The following is a 20,743-nucleotide window of genomic DNA, read 5'->3' as shown; positions in this document are numbered from 1 at the left end:
AAATCATAAGGAACATTTTTTATAAAATTAAATATTATTTTTGTTTAAAAATTTTATGACCAAGATTTTCGCTGTAATATTAAAAATTTGAATGAAATTTTAAAATTTCTCCACTGATAGAAGGATTTAGTACGGAGTAATAAACTGATTTAGTAAAAAAATTTTTAGTCATTTATTTGGGAGAAAAAAATATTTTTTACCCATCAATATTATTTGTTACAGTTTAATAAATTATTTTTTTATTCTAAATAAATTATATTAATATAAAAATAAATATTTGTTTCCACCAAATAATATTTAGTAGTAGTTACTAAATATTTGTTTGGTAAGTATTGCCGGTAGATGGCTATGCTTTAATTCCAATGTCATACATAACCTATTAACTGACTGAGATTATTTTATTGAGCTGGATTTTGGGAGATTTATCTTCCCTTTGAAAAGACACATCCTCCCAAATGGCTTATATGTAATTTCTCAGTGGAGTTTAGTTTAAATTAGTTCAATTAGTCTATTATTGATATGTTAAAAAGTTGTTTAATTTAAAATTTTATAAATGTCTGAAATAAAAAATAATTATTTAATGAGATTATTTTCTATATAATACCTTATATTTTAACTTGAAATTATCTATTTTAATTATTTTGATTTATTTTTAGTAACAAAAGTTAGGTTATACGGTAAAATTAGTTAAAAAATTAATTTGTTTAATAGCAATAAACGATTTATTGCGAAGCAATAAATCATTTGTTGCTACTAAATATTTATTTTGTGACAATGGGCTTTAATAAATTATTTAGTAACTATTACTAAATTTTATTAAATATAACTAAAATAGCAGAATATTGCAATAGAATTAAAAACGGCAATAATAATATAGTAAAGGTCCTATTATTCTCGATCCTGGATGACCTATTCTTGAATAATTCATCTCTCCACCTTCTCGACTCTTCGAAATTTTTCTTATTCTTATTCTTATCCATCTTTTTGCTGTCGACGACTTCTACCGTCGTTTAAATCCTACGTGGGAATGTCGAGGCTGCTTTCCGAATCTCCCACCCCTTCTTCCCCTCTTTCACTAGCGCACATTTATACATTTATACTTGGAAAGATATGAATAGCGAAATGCCGATCTCGGGTTATTTCTGCTGACGATTCACTTGTCATTTTGCTTCCAATTGCGTCATCAGATCAATTATTATGATTGTTTAAATTTAACAAAAAAAAAAAAAAAAAAAAAAAAAAAAAAAAAGAAAAAAAATACTTTTAAATTGAGACAGTAAAAATTTTTTAAATATTGTAATTAAATAAATAATTAAATAAATTATTTATCAATTGAAAATAATTATAATAAACTTTTAAAGGCGACTAATCAGATAAGCTACAAGCAGACTCGTTACACCACCGGGGTTATAAATGTTTAATCGTCACGACATCACCCGGGACCACCGAGTTGCTCTATCAGGCTCATATCCGGGATGAGAATTTGCGATCCAGTATTTGAATTACAAACAATTAAATCATATCACGAGAAAAATAATATCTAATGGCTCTTTGATGTAATTGATGATTATTATTAATGGAAGCTCTCAAAGGCTTCCATATTGAGGAGGCTAATTATTGATACAGTGTATCATTTGACGGAAGCCCTTGATTCCATTTAGGCTCTCAGGCGCTGACCAGGATGGCAGGATCCGAGGCTGCTCGAAATATTCTCGTCAAAGGACCAGTAACTCTGTAAGGCATCCTCGGAGGATTATCGAGAGATGGACAATTTTTATTTTTATTTAAACTAATAGTACTTTTCTTGGTAAGTTTTGTTTCAAGGGTTGCAATACAGAGATAAAATTGAAGGAATTTTTAGTGAAAATGCTTTATCTCTAAGAAATTACCTTGTATCTTGTGAAATATTGACATTTTTAAAGATATAAGCTCATCCTGATGTTATACTCATTAAGACCTTTCATTTGAGTACCCACATCAATTTTTCATATATTTTATATATTTATATATATATATTATATATATGTATATATGAAAAATGTATAAAAAATGTATATGGGTACTCAAATGAAAGCTTTTGATAAGTGTAACATCAGGATGAGCTTATGTCATTAAAAAGGTCATTAATTATGAAATGACCTTGTACTTTTGTGAAATATTGACATTTTTAAAGATATAAGGTCATCCTGATGTTAAACTCATCAAGACCTTTAATTTGAATACCCACATCAATTTTTCATATATTTTTCATATATTTTATATATTTATATATATTATATATATGTATACATGAAAAATATATCAAAAATGCATGTGGGTACTCAAATGAAAGCTTGTAATGAGTATCAGGAGACATCAGGATGAGCTTATATTTTTAAAATATATATTATATATATGTATATATGAAAAATATATCAAAAATGTATGTGGGTACTCAAATGAAAGCTCTTGATGAGTGTAACATCAGGATGAGCTTATATCTTTTAAAATGTCTGTAATTAAAAAAGTATAGTGCAATTTAATAAAAAGCTTGTAAAAATTTTTTAAAAAATAAAAATATAAGGTCACCATTTTTGTCGTATCAATTGAAAGATTAAAGCAAAAGGACTGATGGTGACTTGGTAAGGATTCATCAGAGGATTACTCGGGATCTGTAAGAGTTAGAGTATTTTAATTTTTATTTCAACTAACGTTTCAGTTTGAGTTAAGCCTTATTTCGTCGCGAATTAGAAAACTCGAGCCAGCTGAAATAATTGGCTAGAGGATTATCCGAGGCTCTGGGGGATTCTGGTCCTTTTCTGGGTTCTTACCTCGGGAAAATTTAATCGAGGAGTTGAAAATATTAACTCCACTGATGATACATCACTTTTTTATATTTAATACCTAAAATAACAAGATCGATGTAATTTGAATATAAAAGAGCGCAAGATGAAATAATGTAATTGTAATTTTTTTTTTTTTTTTTTTTTTTAGTTTATGAGAAAACGACGTATGGAAAAATAAAAAAAAATGGGGTTGGGGATATGAAAATATTTCTCGAGAAAATATTATGAGTTTACAAGGTAAACTCGGTGCTCTCAGGAATTTTTAATAACTCTAGTCACATAGAATTAAGCGCATTCTTTCTTTTTTAATTACGCAAGATTTTTTAAAGACCTATTTGCATTTCTTCATAAGAAAGTATTTTAATGCCCGTTATAGTAGAAATTCTTTTTTATTGGCCACTCTCTCTAAATTCGAGGTTAATTTTATTTTTTTTTTAAAAGATAATTTTGAAAAAATAAATTTTGGAAAATTCATAATTTATTCAATTTTTTCCTCTAATTTTTTATAATTAAAAAAAAAATTATAAATCAAATTGTAACGCATTAAATAAAAAATAAATAAATTTTATTTTGTTAAAAAAAAGAATTAGAGGTTAATTAAATTTTTATCGGGTAATTTGTAAGGATAATTTTGGAGGTGAAACATCAGCATGTTTGTCGTATTGATCTGGTGCGTCGCGCGCATTTTACTCTCGGGCATCTCCGCTGACCTTCGTTACAACATATAACCTTACCCTTTGTACACAGGACATGAGCATGAGTGCCTTTCATAACCCGAGGATAAATATTTATATCTATCTTCAATTCGATTCAATTCTCATTTTTTATTAAAAATTTTACCATGTCAATATTGCCTCACTCTTGCTACCAATCGAGACTTATTCAATAAAAAAAAAAAAAAAAAAAAAAAAAAAAAAATTCGGTCCAAAATTTTGCATTTGCAGAAAAAAATTTCTTTTTGATATTACACGTTAACTTCCGGTCTAATTTGGACGACTTTGGGTTGACTAGATAGGGATTTTGATTCCCCGTAAATTTTGACTCATTGAAAATTTTCATACGTCCATTATTTTCCGAGTTATAAAGGTTTGAAAAGTTCCGAAAAAAGGCGCGAAAACCAAAAAAAAATTTTTTTTTTATATTTCACGGAAACTTCCGGTCCACTTTGAACGGCTTTGGGCTTATCGGATAGGGATTTTGATTCCCCGTAAATTTTGACTCATTGAAAATTTTTATACGTCCATTAGTTTCCAAGTTATGGCGGCTTGAAAAGTTCCGAAAAATAACGCCTATAAACGGAAAAAATGTTTTGACGTTTATTGAATGAAATAAATTTTTTTACGACTTTTAGAAGCTAGAGGGGGTAAAAAGTGGTAAGTAGGACAATGTGGGCTTAATTAAAAAATTTAGAAAAGCAATCGGACAATTGGAAGCGAGGAAAAGTTTAAATTTGGCCTAGATCAGAAGTACTTTAATTTAGCGACTGCATAAATATATTTTGAGCTGAGTTTTTGAAAGCCAGCGACCCAGTTAAAGCTTTAAAAAGAAAAATATAAATATTGTGAACTTCAGTGACCTGTGTGTGTTGGTGAGCTGCGTGTGCTGAAAGAAAATTCCGTTCTATAGAGCGGTTTTCATCTAACGAGATTGCGCTGGATTAAATAGAAAGCGTTTTCATAAATAATATTTTACAATAAAATATAATAAATTCTTTTATGCCTTTATTTTCTTCAAGACAAATAAAAGGCGTTAATAAAAATACCGACCTCATTTTTTAAATTATAAAAAACATTATTATCAATATAATAATGCGATAAACATTGCGTTTTATTTTTTTTTTAACAAAATAAAATTTACATTAAAATAGAGTTGTTTTTTTGCAAGCTTCCGGCAGATTTTTTACCTCTGTTGGTTTATACATTTCTAGGCCAGATGTTTTGTAAAATATGGACACATCCGTCGATATCGTGTGCCGCTCAGATTAATGAGCTTCACCGGCGACGACCAAAATTTTTTACATGCAACAGCTTTTTTAGCTTTTATTAATCACCGGATAAAAAATCAAATTGTTATAAATGCTTCAGAGGTGATTGGATTTGTCATTTTTTTCAGTGTCGTTATTTATGGGGTTTTATTTTCGAAATGTCTTTATGTCAGATTTTAGAAAAATGACTATGAAGGGTTCTAGATTAGGTTTAGGAGTATCAATTAGAAAGAAAATTTTTCAAATTGGACTATTCTAAAGCTTGTTGGAACAAAAATAAAATTTTGGAAAAAATTTTGATACCAAATTTTGGAAAAATTACTACGAAGGGTTCTAGATTAGGTTTTGGTGTATCGATTTAAAAAAAAATTTTTCAAAATTGAACCATTTTCAGACTTGTAGTAACAAAGATAAAATTTTGAAAAAAATTCCAAAAATTGATTTTTTTAAAAAATGACCACGAAGGGTTCTAGATAAGCTTGAATACTAAGAATTAAGCTTGAAATTTTCTAACTTGAGCGTAATCCCAGCAAATCCGAGGCATTAAAACCAAGAAAAAGTGTATAAATGAGCATTGATTACCAATGAATAGGAAAAAAGGCAGAAACGTGAATAGCTAAGTGGTTGGAAAAAGTGCCAGGGCATTCTAGAACTTATAAGATATTGAAAACGAAATGATGAAGTTATTAACTGCCCGGGGCGGTTTTATTCATTTTGAGTCTGACTCGAGGGAGATCGCAAGTGTTGAGTGTTAAAGCTTAGGCATCCTGCGGTTCTCCCACCCCTTTTTCGCTGGTGGTTATTGAATTGAATAATAAATGGGTGGAAATGATCTTGCGGTTCCATCTTCCATTGCTTGAGAATGTCATTTCCGGTCCCGGAAAAGCCTAGGTAGGACACCTCCATTGCGCCCTAAAAATTTATAAATTTCTGAAAAAGTGACAAGTCAACGAAAAATAATAAATTCTTGGTAATGAAGCTTATAAGCTCTTTTATGTCTACATCTATATCCGTTTCGGATCCTTGCTCACTTTTCCACGATTTTATTTTATTTTATTCTAGTCCTTTTACAGCTCAGCGAGAAAATTTTATCCGCTAGTGAAACTTTATACGATTCGCGACTCTGACTTTGATGCTACTCCTCCTCCTACTTCTTATCCTCATCCTTGTGCGTCCCACTACTACGGGAAGCCAGTCGAAAGAGACTCGTAGAGCCGTTGACGTAAAATTGAAGAAATGCAATGCAAATTCGAAACCCATTGGATCTTTTTTATTGATCTTCCTTTCATTTACATGCGACATTTGGGTACCAAAGAATCCAAAAACAAATATATATATATATATATATATATATATATATATATATATATATATATATATATATATATATATATATATATCTTGGTAATTAAATTGCACTGTATTTTCTTAACTATTGACGTTTTTAAAAATATAAGCTCACCCCGATGTTACACCCATCAAGAGCTTTCATTTGAGTACCCACATCAATTTTTTATATATTTTTTATATTTATCTATATTATATATATAAATATATGAAAAATATATAAAAAATGCATGTGGGTACTCAAATGAAAGCTCTTGATGAGTCTAACATTGGAATGAGCTTATATTTTTAAAATATATATGTATATATGAAAAATTTATATCTGTAAAAATGTCAATAGTTCACAAGATACAAGGTCATTTCTTAATTATGTATCCTGGAGATAAAATCGATATTTTAGAACCTGATCTAGAACCCATCATAGTTATTTTTCCAAAATTTGACATCAAATTTTTTTCCAAAATTTTATTTTTGGTGCTATAAGGCTCAGAATGTTCCAATTTATTAATTTTTTATTTCAATCAATACTCTAGAATCTTAGCTAGATCCCTACGTTGTCATTTCTCAAAAAAATCAATTATTTTAATTTTTTCCAAAATTTTATATTTATTACTACAAGCCTTAGAATTGTCCAATTTTCAAATTTTTTTTTTCAAATCGATACCCAAGAACCTGATCTAGAACCCTTCGTAGTCATTTTTCCAAAATTTGATATCAAAATTTTTTCCAAAATTTTATTTTTACTCCCACAAGCCTTCAAGTGGTCCAATTTTTTAAAAATATTATTAAAACGATACTACAGAACCTAATATAAAACCCTTCGTAGTCATTTTTTCAGAATTTGACATCAAAATTTTTTCCAAAATTTTGTTTTTGTTACCAAAAGTCTTCAAATGGCCCAATTTTTCAATTTTTTATTGTAATCAATACTCCAGAATCTTATCTAGAATCCTTTGTTGTCATTTTTCAAAAAAATCAATTTTCCAAATTTTTTTCAAAATTTTATTTTTATTACTACAAGGCTTAGAATCGTCCAATTTTCAAAAATTTTTTTTTAAATCGATACGCCATAATCTGATCTAGAACTCTTCGTAGTCATTTTTTCAAAATCTGACATCAAAATTTTTTCCAACAATTTATTTTTGTTACTACAAGCCTTAAAATTGTCCAATATTGAAAATTTTTTTTTTAAATTGATACTACATAACCTGATCTAGAACCCTTCGTAGTAATTTTTCCAAAATTTGACATGAAAATTTTTTCAAAAATTTTATTTTTGTTACTTTTTTTGACCGTAATTAAAAAACATAGTTTGACGTAAAATCAATGGTAAAAACAACTGAAGCATAGGATTATGTCAAAAGAATAAAGATTTATTCGGCGATAATCACATGGTGATCGATGTTAGCACCACCCATATTTTAATTCTGTCCATTGTTGGATATTGCTTGTGTTCATCCTGGCGTTTAATTCGTTTCACGCCTTTTGGGTCGCTGGTGATTTTGTGACAAATGTCGCGCTTTTCGAGCAGCCTCCGGGCTTTTAAAGTCTGCCCCAGAATAAAAATGATAAAAAACAAAATATTTAACTAAGCCTTGTGTCCTTGTCTCTGATGTAGAGGCTTGTTATTTTCATCGACTACGCACTCACACAGCTACCCAATCCATGATAGAGCCCATTGTCCTCGGCAACAATGCTCTGACCGTACTCTCCCTCCCCCCTCCACCTCTTTTTCCCGCCCAATCGTTTACACAAATGGAACTTTAATCTATTATTAGCAGTAACCATTACCGAATATTTTTTTCAACTCCCAGCGTTTTTCGAATAATCCCCGGAATTTTTAAAATATTTCAAACGTCCCCTGGCGCTTTAATTAATTTTTCGGGTCTGATGTCACTGTAATGACTACATTGCGCGACATCCGGGTCAAACGGCAACTTTTAATGAAACATTACTCTATCATTTATGGAATTACTCAAGTATCTGAATATCATTTATTTACACGTCCCAATTAATTTATTCTCTCACTTTTCACTGTGTGATATTTAATATTCATTTTAAATAATTACTAAAATTTTTTACTATTAATCTATATTATTGAGAAATTAATTCAAATTAAAAAAATTTATTTTTTTGAAAAATTACAATGAAAGGTTTTAGATAAAATTCTGGAGTATTGATTTAAACAAAAAAATAAAAATTGGGCCATTTTAAGCCTTGTTGTAAAAAAAATAAAATTTTGGAAAAAATTTTGATGTGAAATTTTGGAAAAATGACTACGAAGGGTTCTAGATCAGGTTCTGGGGTATTGATTTAAAAAAAATTTTTGAAAATTGGACAATTCTAAGGCTTGTAGTAACACAAATAAAATTTTGGAAAAATTTTGAAAAATAACAACGAAGGGTTCTAGATAAGATTCTGGAGTATTGATTTAAACAAAACAATAAAAATTGGGCCATTTTAAGCCTTGTTGTGACAAAAATAAAATTTTGGAAAAAATTTTGATGTCAAATTTTGGAAAAATGACTACGAAGGGTTCTAAATCAGGTTCTGAAGTATTGATTAAAATAAAAAATTAGTAAATTGAACAATTCTATGCCTTGTAGTAACAAAAATAAAATTTTGAAAAAGTTTGAAAATTGGTTTTTTTGAAAAATAACGACGAAGGGTTCTAGATAAGATTCTGGAGTATTGATTAAAACAAAAAAATTAAAAATTGGGCCATTTTAAGCCTTGTGGTAACAAAAATAAAATTTTGGAAAAAATTTTGATACGAAATTTTAGAAAACTGACTACGAAGGGTTCTAGATCAGGTTCTGGCGTATCGATTTAAAAAAAAATTTTTGTAAATTGGATCACTTTAAGGCTTGTGGGAACAAAAATAAAATTATTATAATTTTAACTTTTAATGAATTAAAAATATAAATATAATGACGTTAAACAATGAAACGTACTCCTTTATTGTTACAATTGAGCAATAATAAACAGAAATAACTAAAAATAGCAGCGCAGCTGGTCTGGCAATTAATTTTTTCTCGAAGACCGGCTTTGGAAAACCGCCGAAGAAGGACAGCCCGCATATCTTGGTCCTTAACCGGATCAGAATGTAAATAGTAATTATTTCCTCCCGACCTTCGCGGATAATCGCCGTCATAAAGAGCACCTGCTTTGTCCATTTCGGGCATAAACTCTTCAAGAAAAAAAATAACTCCTAGATCGTGGGAAAATCCGCAACAATTTTTTTCTAATTTTAAATTAATAATTACAAATTTTTATTTTCCAGGCAAGGGACGGCTGCACCCAGCCTACAGCCTCAGTGGCTCCGAGGGCGAGGACAACCCCAGGGTCTCTGGGACCAGAGGTCCGTCTCAGGCCCAAAGTCTCTATAACCAAAGTCAGCCCGGTCAGTCTCACAGCCACTACAACACGGCCCACAAAAGAGGAAACGCGAGTTATCAACAACCTCAATTGTACCACGTCGCCAGCAGAGTTGAGGGCCTCAGCGACACTCCTACTTCTGGGAACGCCAGCGACGAGACTCTTACTGATTGCGAGCTGACCCATCTGGCTCGGGAGTGGAACGGTGAGTGCAAAATTGGTTATTATTTTTTTTTTCAAAATTTTATTTTTGTTACTACAAGTCCCAGAATTGTCCAATTTTTTAATTTTTTGTTTCAATCAATACTCAAGAACCTTATCTATAACCCTTCGTTGTCATTTTTTAAAAGAATCAATTTCTTTGATTTTTTCCAAAATTTTATTTTTGTTGCTATAAGGCTTGGAATAGTCCAATTTTTTAATTTTTTATATTAATCAGTACTCTAGAATCTTATCTAGAACCCTTCGTTGTCATTTTTCAAAAAAATTAATTTTTTAAATTTTTCCAAAATTTTATTTTTGGTACCTCAAGACTTAGAATTGTCCAATTTTCAAAATTTTTTTTTTAATCGATGCGCTAAAACCTGATCTAGAACCCTTCGTAGTCAATTTTCCAAAATTCGACATTAAAATTTTTTCAAAAATTTTATTTTTATCCCCCTAAGCCTTAGAATTGTCCAATTTTCAAAAATTTTTTTTTTAAATCAATACTCCAGAATCTAATCTAAAACCTTTCGTAGTAATTTTTCCAAAATTTCACATCAAAATTTCTTTCCAAAATTTTATTTTTGTTCCCACAAGCCTTAGAATTGTCCAATTTTTAAAAATTTTCTAATTAGAGCTAATTTAATTTCTTAAAATGTTCTCAATCATTTTTGAAATACTAGGAATTTATTTTTTTATAATTAAAAGCTAAAAAAATTTTTTTTTTTTAATCGGTACAACCCGAATATACAAAGGACAATAATAATGATGATTAATCAGACATTTGGTTTAAAATTATGATACAAAGTCTTAATATAATGGCGGTTGAACATGCAGATATGTGGTAATTTGCATGAAATGGTAACAGTTAAATCCTCGAAGAACAAACGGGTCTTTAATTCTCGAGCCTCGCATGACACATAAACCAGCCAGTTCAGTACAACGCTATCGATTACCTGCAGAGTAAATTATGCTCTTCTAAATCCGCCGATTGTTTCAATTCCGGGCTATTAAAAACTTCCAGAACTAATAATAATAATAATTATAACTATAATAATAAACAACAGATCACCAAAGTTGGATGAGACCGGATAGTGACAAGCAAAGATGAGCCAATAACAGTTGGGGGAGGTCTTATCATTATCAGCGTTATCAGCGTGCCTTGTTGATGTCATGTTGACATGTTGTCATGTGTGCACGTCACCCCGAGATTAAACACAGGGAGGATTAGCGACGTATTGTCATTTGCCTCAAGATCTTTCCCCACCCTTTCCTTTTAGAATCTCAAAGACACCCAGCTTGTCGATAACCTGGATGGGGATGACAAATGACTTTTTGGTGGGAATTCTTTGATAATTACTACGAAGGGTTCTAGATCAGGTTTAGAAGAATTATTTAAAAAAAAAAATTTTGAAAATTGGACAATTTTAAGGCTTGTGGAAAGAAAAATAAAATTTTTGAAAATTGGACAATTCTAAGCCTTATAGTAACAAAAATAAAATTTTTGAAAAATTTTAAAAATTGATTTTCTTGAAAAATGACAACAAAGGGTTCTAGATAAGATTTTAGAGTCTTGATAAAACCAAAAAATTAAAAAATTGGACCATTCTAAGCTTTGTAGTAACAAAAATAAAATTTTGGAAAAATGATTACGAAGGGTTCTAGATCAGGTTCTGGCGTATCGATTCAAAAAAAATTTTTTTTTAATTGGATCATTTCAAGGCCTGTAGTAACAAAAATAAAATTTTGGAAAAAATTTTAATGTCAAATTTTGGAAAAATGACTATAAAAAAAATATTTTTAAATTACAGAGGTCCCAAACTACCGAATTAAAGTCCCGGGTTCGAATCCCGGGGAGTGTTTTTTTTCTTTTTTTTTTAATTGTTTTCGTCTAAAATTCAATTACCGAGCAAAAAAAATATTGATATAGCCAAAAAAGAATAGTAGAAAGTCTGATAATTAATTGTCAAAGACCTTGAGAGCTTGGATTCCGCTTAACATAATTTTAAGAGTGAAAAGATTGACGACAGGGCAATAAATAAAATAACTGAGAGCCGATTCATACAAAGGAGTATCTTATATCTCATACATTTATACATTTGTAGATTTATACTTGGTAAAACAGGTTCTTTGTTTGAATAATGTCGAGCGGCTCTCCCTATCCCGCAGCGAGCTAGTCACCATAAGTAATTATATTTATTTATGTCTAGTTTTATTTACAATACTTTTTTGACCCGAATAAGAAACCGATACTTATAAGTGCAAGAGTATGTTCGATATATATGTTTATATGTATTGCTCTTGTAACAATTATAAAAATATCGGAATTTACAACCGAATAAGTGAATAACTTGGTGTACAAGGTATGCTAATCAGACACACGATATCCAGATGTATCGATGTATCGATTAGCAGATAAATTAAAACGTCCTGGGTGGCCTGGAATTCATTTAACAGTTTTTTTTTCTGGACCTCAAATAAATTCTGATGTCTATTTCTTTGTAATAATTACTCACTAGTTATTTTATTGTTTCGAAAGAAAAAAAAATAAAATGCAGTCCCCAGGATTCGAACTCAGATTCAAAATATTAGCAGATTAATTTTTATTTTTGTTACTACAAGCCTTAAAATTGTCCAATTTGAAAATTTTTTTTTTTTAATCGATACGCCTAAACCCAATCTAGAACCCTTCGGAGTCATTTTTCCAAAATCTGACATCAAAATTTTTTCCAAAAATTTATTTTTGTTAGTACAAGGCTCAAAATGGTCCAATTATTTAGTTTTTTATTTTAATCAATACTTGAGAATCTTATTTAGAACCCTTCAAAGTTATTTTTCAAAAAAATCGGTTTTTGAATTTTTTCCAAAATTTGACATTAAAATTTTCTCCAAAATTTTATTTTTGCTACTATAAGGTTCAAAATAGTCCAATTTTTGAATTTTTTATTTTAATCAATACTCCGGAACCTAATCTAGAACCCGTTGTAGTAATTTTTCCAAAATTTTACATCAAAATTTGTTTCAAAATTTTATTTTTGTTACTAAAAAACTTAGAATTGTCCAATTATTTATTTTTTTATTTTAATCAATACTCCAGAATCTTATCTAGAAACCTTCATTGTCATTTTTCAAAAAAATCAATTTTCCAAATTTTTTCCAAAATTTTATTTTTGTTACTACAAGCTTTAAAATTGTCCAATTTACAAAATTTTTTTTTTAATCGATACGCCAGAATCTAATTTAGAACCCTTCATAGTCATTTTTCCAAAATTTCACATCAAAATTTTTTCCAAAATTTTATTTTCATTCCTACAAGGCTTAGAATTGTCTAATTTCCAAAATTTTTTTTTTTTTAATCGATTCTCCAAAACCTAATCTAGAATCTTTTGTCGTAAATTTTCCAAAAATAAAATTTTTTTACAAATTGATATTCTAAAGCCAATTCTAAAGAAAACTTGACTCGATTTTCCGTGAGACGGCGCATAGCAGTAATTAAAAAAAGAAACCTTGAGGATTACTGGGTTTCTCGAACGGCGTGTAGAATAATTATAATGACTTCTATAAAGCTCGGGAAACAATAGAAGGAGCTCAACTGAAAAGCTATAGGTTTCCGTTTCCCGAGAAAATTAAACTGTGCCACGGGTCGTTTTCCTCTTTCTGCTTTACTTGTGCTTAAACTTGTATTCCTCGAGCAGCACTATAAACTCTCCGGTTTATTGTTTTCCTCCAGTAATTTAGAGTGCCCCGTTGGTTCCAAGCATAAATCGATCTCTCGAACTAATGACCCGATTCGGGCCCCAGAATCTTGCTCGTTACACGCGAATCGGGTTAATTACCTGCCTTCGGAAGCAACTGTCGTCAGGGAGCTATCACCTATCAACTATCAGCTATCAGCTATCACCCATCATGATTCCTCGCGTGCATCCTTAATTCGGTAACTTTTTCATTAGGATCAGTCAGTCAATCATTTTGGCTCCAAAATCAGTCGAACTTCCAGAATCACGTACAAAGCTAACCACATCATTATAGACAACGTGGGTATCCACCGCTGGAGACACTGACCGAAACAATCCGGGATTTCCATAAGTCCATAACTCCCAGGGTAAATCTAATTTCAGTTTGTATGCTAATTTATCATTTTCCTCCAGTCTTTTTTGCCTTACCCTTCCAAAAATTCATTTTCGTGGATTAGAAAATATATTAAAAAATAATAAATTAAATTAAACTAAAAAATTGGCAGTCACTACGTGCCGTAGTGAACTATAAATAAATAATGAATTTTGTTAAATTGCACTGTAATTTCTTAAATATTGACATTTTTAAAGATATAAGCTCATCCCGATGTTACACTCATCAAGAGCTTTCATTTGAGTACCCACATCAATTTTTCATATATTTTATATATTTATATATATATGTAAACGCTCAATCGCTCAGAAATGAGTGTCATTTTAAACTTTCAAGGAATATTTTAGAGATCATAATTATGACATAATTGCTGTTTCGGAAACGTGGTTGAATCGGTTAATACCTGATAACATGGTGTCTCTCCCACATCACACTCTTTATCGCCATGATCGCCATCTTCGTAGTGGAGGTGGGGTAGCTCGTTATGTGCGAAATAGTATTAAAGCTGAATATGTTGCATCTTCAGCAAACTCAGAAGACAAACATCCAGAGTACTTATTCGTTGAAATATTGAGTTCATCAAAGCAAAAGATACTAGTTGGTGTGGTCTATAAACCACCTAACATAGGACATTTAGATGATTTAGAGGAGGAGATGGAAAACATAATAGTGCCATTTAATAATATTATTATTGTTGAAGATTTAAATTCAGACTTAAGTAAAAAGAATTTTTATGGTGATCAACTGCGGAAATTTTGTGATTGTTTAGACTTGCATATTGTTGATTCTTGAATTGATGTTTGCATTGTGGATGATCTGTCCAAGGTGTTGGCGTCAGAACAATCTTCAGAGCCATTTATTTCTGGTCATGACTTAATTTCTGTGACTTATAATTACAAAGTTGAATTACAACAGCTGAACAGCTTTACATTCAGAAATTGGAATGCTATTGATGATGATAAGCTGCGAGAATTGTGTGAAGATATTGATTATGAAGCTGTGAAGGAGCTGGGCTCAGTTGATGAAATGAACACTTGTTTACATGCACACCTTGAACGTATTATAAATGCTATTGCGCCTGAAAAATTGGTTGTTCCGCGTCGACCACCGGCTCCATGGTTCACTGATGATATTAGAAGTCTCCAATGTCGGAGAAATAAGCTTTATCGCATCTACAGAAGGACGGGTTATGCTTATAAAGAGTACTCTAACGTCAGGCGATTGGTTAAAAAACGTATTACTAAAGCAAAGAAAAAATACTTTGACAATTAATTAATTAATGCAAAAAACTCAAGGGAACTTTGGAATGATCTAAGAAGATTAGGCATTGTTAAACAGAAGAGTTAAACTTGAATGAATTAAATGAATTCTTTGCACGTGCGTCGGGTAACGTCATCGATTCAGATGTTGACACGTCAGACATATTGTTGGTTGATAATAATGGCGATGAATTCACTTTCACAGAATTGAACACAGTAACAGTTAGAAAATCAATTATGAGATTGGCGTCAAATTCATGTGGCTCGGATGGCTTTTCTATCAAGTCATATAAATGTGTGCTGCCTTTTTTTCAGCAAGCAATTACAGACCTCTTCAACGTGTCATTAATTACAGGAGTCTTTCCGGAGAATTGGAAGCTATCACATGTGATTCCTATTCCAAAAAAGGCTTACCCAGTAAACTGGGAAGATTATAGGCCTATATCGCTATTGCCAAACTTGTCAAAAGCCTTGGAACGGTGTGCTCATGACCAAATTGTTAAATATATCAATGACAATAATTACTTCGATGAATATCAGACAGCATTTCGTGGAGGTTTGGGTACGCAGACTGTCATTGTAAAGTTCTGTGAGGATATAAGACAAGCGGTGAATGAGTCAAAGGTTTTAATTGCGATCTCGTTTGACCTTAGCAAGGCCTTTGATTCTGTTAATCACAAAAGATTATTATGTAAATTGTCATCTATGAACATGTCGAATTCAGCCGTTGATTGGATTGGATCTTATTTAGCAAACAGGAAGCAGTCCGTACGCTCTAGCGAAGGTAACTCGTCGTGGGAAGAAATTGTAAGTGGTGTACCTCAGGGAAGTGTGCTTGGTCCGTTATTATTCTCACTATACATCACAGATTTAGCTAAACGTTTAGATTGCCAATACTTATTCTATGCTGATGACTTACTGATATACCTTTCTTGCCATCTTTCTCAAATCAGTGTTTGTGTGAATAAGCTTAACGGTGAAATAATAAAAATCACAGATTGGTGCAGAACTAATCATCTAAAAATGAATCCTTCGAAGACGAAAGCAATTATTTGTGGAAGTAGAGCAAAAATTAGTAGTGATGAGTGCAGACTAGCCGACACAATCTTTGTGGAGGGGTGTGCTATTCCTTATAGTAGCACTGTAAAATACCTTGGGGTGACTATAGATAGTACTCTCTCATGGGAGAATCAAGTAACAAATTTGTGCAATCGCGCTATGAGTATTCTAGCACAACTAAAAATAAACAATGAAATATTTAGTGAAAGTTTACGTATTAAGCTAGTATCTACTTTAATAATTCCTCTCTTTGATTATTGTTGTGCGGCGTATACGAATATGTCAAACAAATTATTATTAAAGATGCAGCGTAAATTGAATTCATGTGTTAGATTTATCTATAGAGTACCAAAATATGAACATGTTACTCCATATTTCAAAAAGTTAGGTTGGCTAAAGCTTGCAGCGAGAAGAGACTATTTCATTGCTTGTCTAAAACAGACAAGGAAATTCGACTAAATTATCGGCAGCTATTGGGCTCAAAACTAGACTTTTTGCCTGTAGCACTGCGTAGAGGTGATGTCCGACAAGACTATCTTCGTATACCGCAGGCTAATTGTGTCATGTATGATAATTCATTCTTAATTCATAGCATACGTATCTGGAATGCACTACCAGCTGAGACTGTGGCTGTAGATAATTTGGTTGAATTTCAAAATGCTTGCTTCAATCACTTTTTTGAACATGACAATTAACAATTGCAATCTTTATTTTGGATCGTATTTAAATATTTTTTCTTGTAGAATTATTATGACTTTAAAATAAGTTATTTGTTTGTATTAAATAATCTATTTGGATTTTATAACATTTGAAATTAAATCTAATTGTAAACCTTTAATTAGTTAAATAATCTTGTAACCTATGTAAACCAATGTAATTTAAATATTGATGGCTTTGAGGGAGCTTAGGTTCCAGAGCCAAATAAATTTTTTATCTATCTATCTATATATATATGTATATATAAAAAATATATCAAAAATGCAACCGAGTACTCAAATTAAAGGTCTTGATGAGTGTAACATTGGAATGAGCTTATATTTTTAAAAATGTCAATTTTTTCCAAAATACAAGGTAATTTCTTAATTATTGATATTTTTAAAAATATAAGCTCATCTTGATGTTATCACTTATTAAGAGCTTTCATTTGAGTACCCACATGCATCTTTTATATATTTTTCATATATACATGTATGTAATATATATAAATATATAAAATATATGAGAAATTGATGTGGGTACTCAAATAAAAGGTCTTGATGAATAAATAAAAGGTCTTCAAAAATATAAGCTCATCTTGATGTTACACTCATCAAGAGCTTTCATTTGAGTACCCACATGCATTTTTTATATATTTTTCATATATACATAAATATAATATATATATAAAAATATATAAAATATATGAAAAATTGATGTGGGTACTCAAATGAAAGGTCTTAATGAGTGTAATGTCAAGATGAGCTTATATTTTAAAAAATGTCAATAGTTCACAAAATACGTAATTTCTTAATTATGTATTTATTTAACCATAAAAACCCATAACAGCACTGGCTACAAAATTTTACTTATTCTCCTTATAATATAGATTAAGGGGAGGAGGTAAAGAAAAATAAAAGTTAAGCGGATTTTAAAAGAGTAAATACTCTCACGCACCTCCAGCTATAGATAGCTCCTATCAGTTAACATTCTCGAGATTCGTGGGCGTAACCGTAACTTTGCGTGTCAGTAATTTTGTATCGATTTTTGTATTAGGAAAAAAATTTTATTAAAATTTTATTTGTCAAAATTAAAGTTTTAAATTACCACAAAATGTCTTTTTTTTTTAAATGTCGCCTAGTAATATTGTCATGGTTTAATGAAGGCATGGGAATCTAAGGAGTATCATATTCTCGGCAATCTAAGACTCAATGATAATTTTCTTTGTGGTTTTGCGTGACTCGCTCCGATTCCCTTCTACGGTTATTTTTTTTTTTATTTTATTTTTATTAAAATAAACGTTCAAGGTTATTAAAAAATTAATTGAAAATCTTCTATTGTTAAATAGTTAAAAAAAAAAAAAAAAAAAACATTCACCAGGATTCGAACCCTGAACCTTATAAGTCATCAATTTAACACCCTATAATTTAATTAAAATTTTTTAAATCAGGAAAAAAATGATTTTTTATTAATAAAAAATTTTTTTTATTAAAAAATATATATATATATATATATATATATATATATATATATATATATAAGTGTGTTCTGTATTTATTCTAGCGAAAAAATTTAATAGACAAAATATAAAAAAATATTTCACCGAGTCAAAGTTAGCGGAATGAATTTACGTATTTATGAAATCTCATTACTGAGCAAACAGTGACTACATTAAATAAACACACATATACACACATTAAGAGACAGGAGAGCCATTGACGGCAAGCCGTCAAGTGCCGAGTTTTCTTTAAATGAGTCTCTTTTTTTTTTTTTTAAATCAAAGGACGGATTTCCACGTTTTGGTCTTTAAATATGTCTCGAGTGATCCCGTCGTTTGAAAAAAAAAAAAAAAAAAAAAAAAATGACCTCTGGGACTCGATCCCGGAACCTCAGATACCATCAATTTTGTCCAAAATTTTAATTTTGTTACTACAAGGCTTAGAATTGTCCAATTTTAGAAAATTTTTTTTTAAATCGATACGTCAGAACCTGATCTAGAACCTTTCGTAGTCATTTTTCCAAAATTTCACATCAAAATTTTATTTTTGTTACTAGAAGCTTTAAAATTGTCCAATTTTTGAATTATGTGGTTTAATTTATACTCTAGAGTCTTATCTAGAACCCTTCGTTGTCATTTTCAAAAAAATCAATTTTCAAAATTTTTTCCAAAATTTTATTTTTGTTACTACAAGGCTTAAAATGGTCCAATTTTCAAAACTTTTTTTTTTAATTGATACTTCAGAATCTAATCTATAATCCTTCGTAGTAATTTTTCCAAAATTTTACATCAAAATTTTTTTCAAAATTTTGATTTTGTTACTAGAAGCCTTAAAATTGTCCTATTTTCAAAAATTTTTTTTTAAATCAATACTTCTGAATCTAATCTAGAATTCTTCGTAGTCATTTTTCCAATATTTTACATCAAACTTTTTTCAAAAATTGTGATTTTGTTACTACAAGCCTTAAAATTGTCCAATTTCCAAATTTTTTTTTTTTAATTGATACTTTTGAACCTAATCTAGAAACTTTCATAGTCATTTTTCCAAAATTTTACATCAAAATTTTTTCCAAAATTTTATTTTTGTTACTACAAGGCTTAAAATGGTCCAATTTTCAAAACTTTTTTTTTTAATTGATACTTCAGAATCTAATCTATAATCCTTCGTAGTAATTTTTCCAAAATTTTACATCAAAATTTTTTTCAAAATTTTGATTTTGTTACTAGAAGCCTTAAAATTGTCCAATTTTCAAAATTTTCTTTTTAAATCGATACTTCTGAACCTGTTCTAGAACCCTTCGTAGTCATTTATCCAAAATCTGCCATCAAAATTTTATTTTTGTCACTACTAATTTAAAAAAAAATTTTTTTTTCATTCCTGACAAGTGTCTTAATAGTATTATAATCCAAAGATTGAAATTTAAAATTCGGAGGTAATTGACAGGCTCGTGCTCGAGAACCAGTTTGAGACTAAAGTGAGTGTGAGGGAAGGCCTTGATGGTACTCGAGAGTTGTCCGAGGAATAATTGGTGATGGTATCTCCAGAGTCCGACACGAGCTTCGAGCTGGATATTTTGATAATTCCCGTCTGATAAAACACCTTTTTCAAACATAAATACCTCGAGTAAATAAAGCCGTTAGGCTTTATTATTTTTTTTTTCCTAATTTCAAAAAAATCATACCATACTGAAGTAAAAAAAAAAGAGCAATCTCTTACAAGTTTGGATGTACTCACTTTGAAAGAGTGTGAGTTAGTAAGAAGGCACCATCTGGAGGTACTAGCACTCAACTGTTCACTCAAGTTGATACTTGGGTGCTCCCGTCGCCTTTTTCGCAACATGTCAACTCTTTCTCTCGAGTAAGGACTTTACCGAACTTTTGACTACTCGAGAATCCCATTAAGGACCTTGAGGCTCGATAACACCCTTTATTTTTTATTCTAACACACATCTAACTCCTAAAAACACCCAATATTAACTTATTATTCCTTTACACACACTAGATTTAATAATTATTAATAATAATTAATAATTATTACTAATAATTAATAATTATTACTAATAATTAATAATTATTACTAATAATTAATAATTATTACTAATAATTAATAATTATTACTAATAATTAATAATTATTATTACTAATAATTAATAATTATTACTAATTATTACTAATAATTAATAATTATTACTAATAATTAATAATTATTACTAATAATTAATAATTATTACTAATAATTAATAATTATTACTAATTATTACTAATTGTTACTAATTATTAATAATTATTACTAATTATTACTAATTATTAATAATTATTACTAATAATTAATAATTATTACTAATAATTAATAATTATTACTAAT

At 29.9% G+C, this 20,743-nt stretch overlaps 1 protein-coding gene across 3 annotated transcripts in view; it reads left to right on the top strand.

The window, feature by feature from the left end:
* The window catches only part of LOC123270441 (teneurin-m), a 223,831-nt gene that overhangs the window by 122,479 nt on the left and 80,609 nt on the right, over window positions 1-20,743 (top strand). For all 3 annotated transcript variants that reach the window (XM_044736476.1, XM_044736471.1, XM_044736470.1), the window contains exon 4: window positions 9,440-9,739. In XM_044736476.1, the coding sequence (XP_044592411.1) occupies window positions 9,440-9,739 (300 nt within the window). The remainder of the gene's footprint in view (window positions 1-9,439; window positions 9,740-20,743) is intronic.

The sequence above is a fragment of the Cotesia glomerata genome, linkage group LG8 (genome assembly GCF_020080835.1).
Source record: "Cotesia glomerata isolate CgM1 linkage group LG8, MPM_Cglom_v2.3, whole genome shotgun sequence".
NCBI lineage: Eukaryota > Metazoa > Arthropoda > Insecta > Hymenoptera > Braconidae > Cotesia > Cotesia glomerata.
This window is presented reverse-complemented; position numbering and strand designations above follow the sequence as displayed.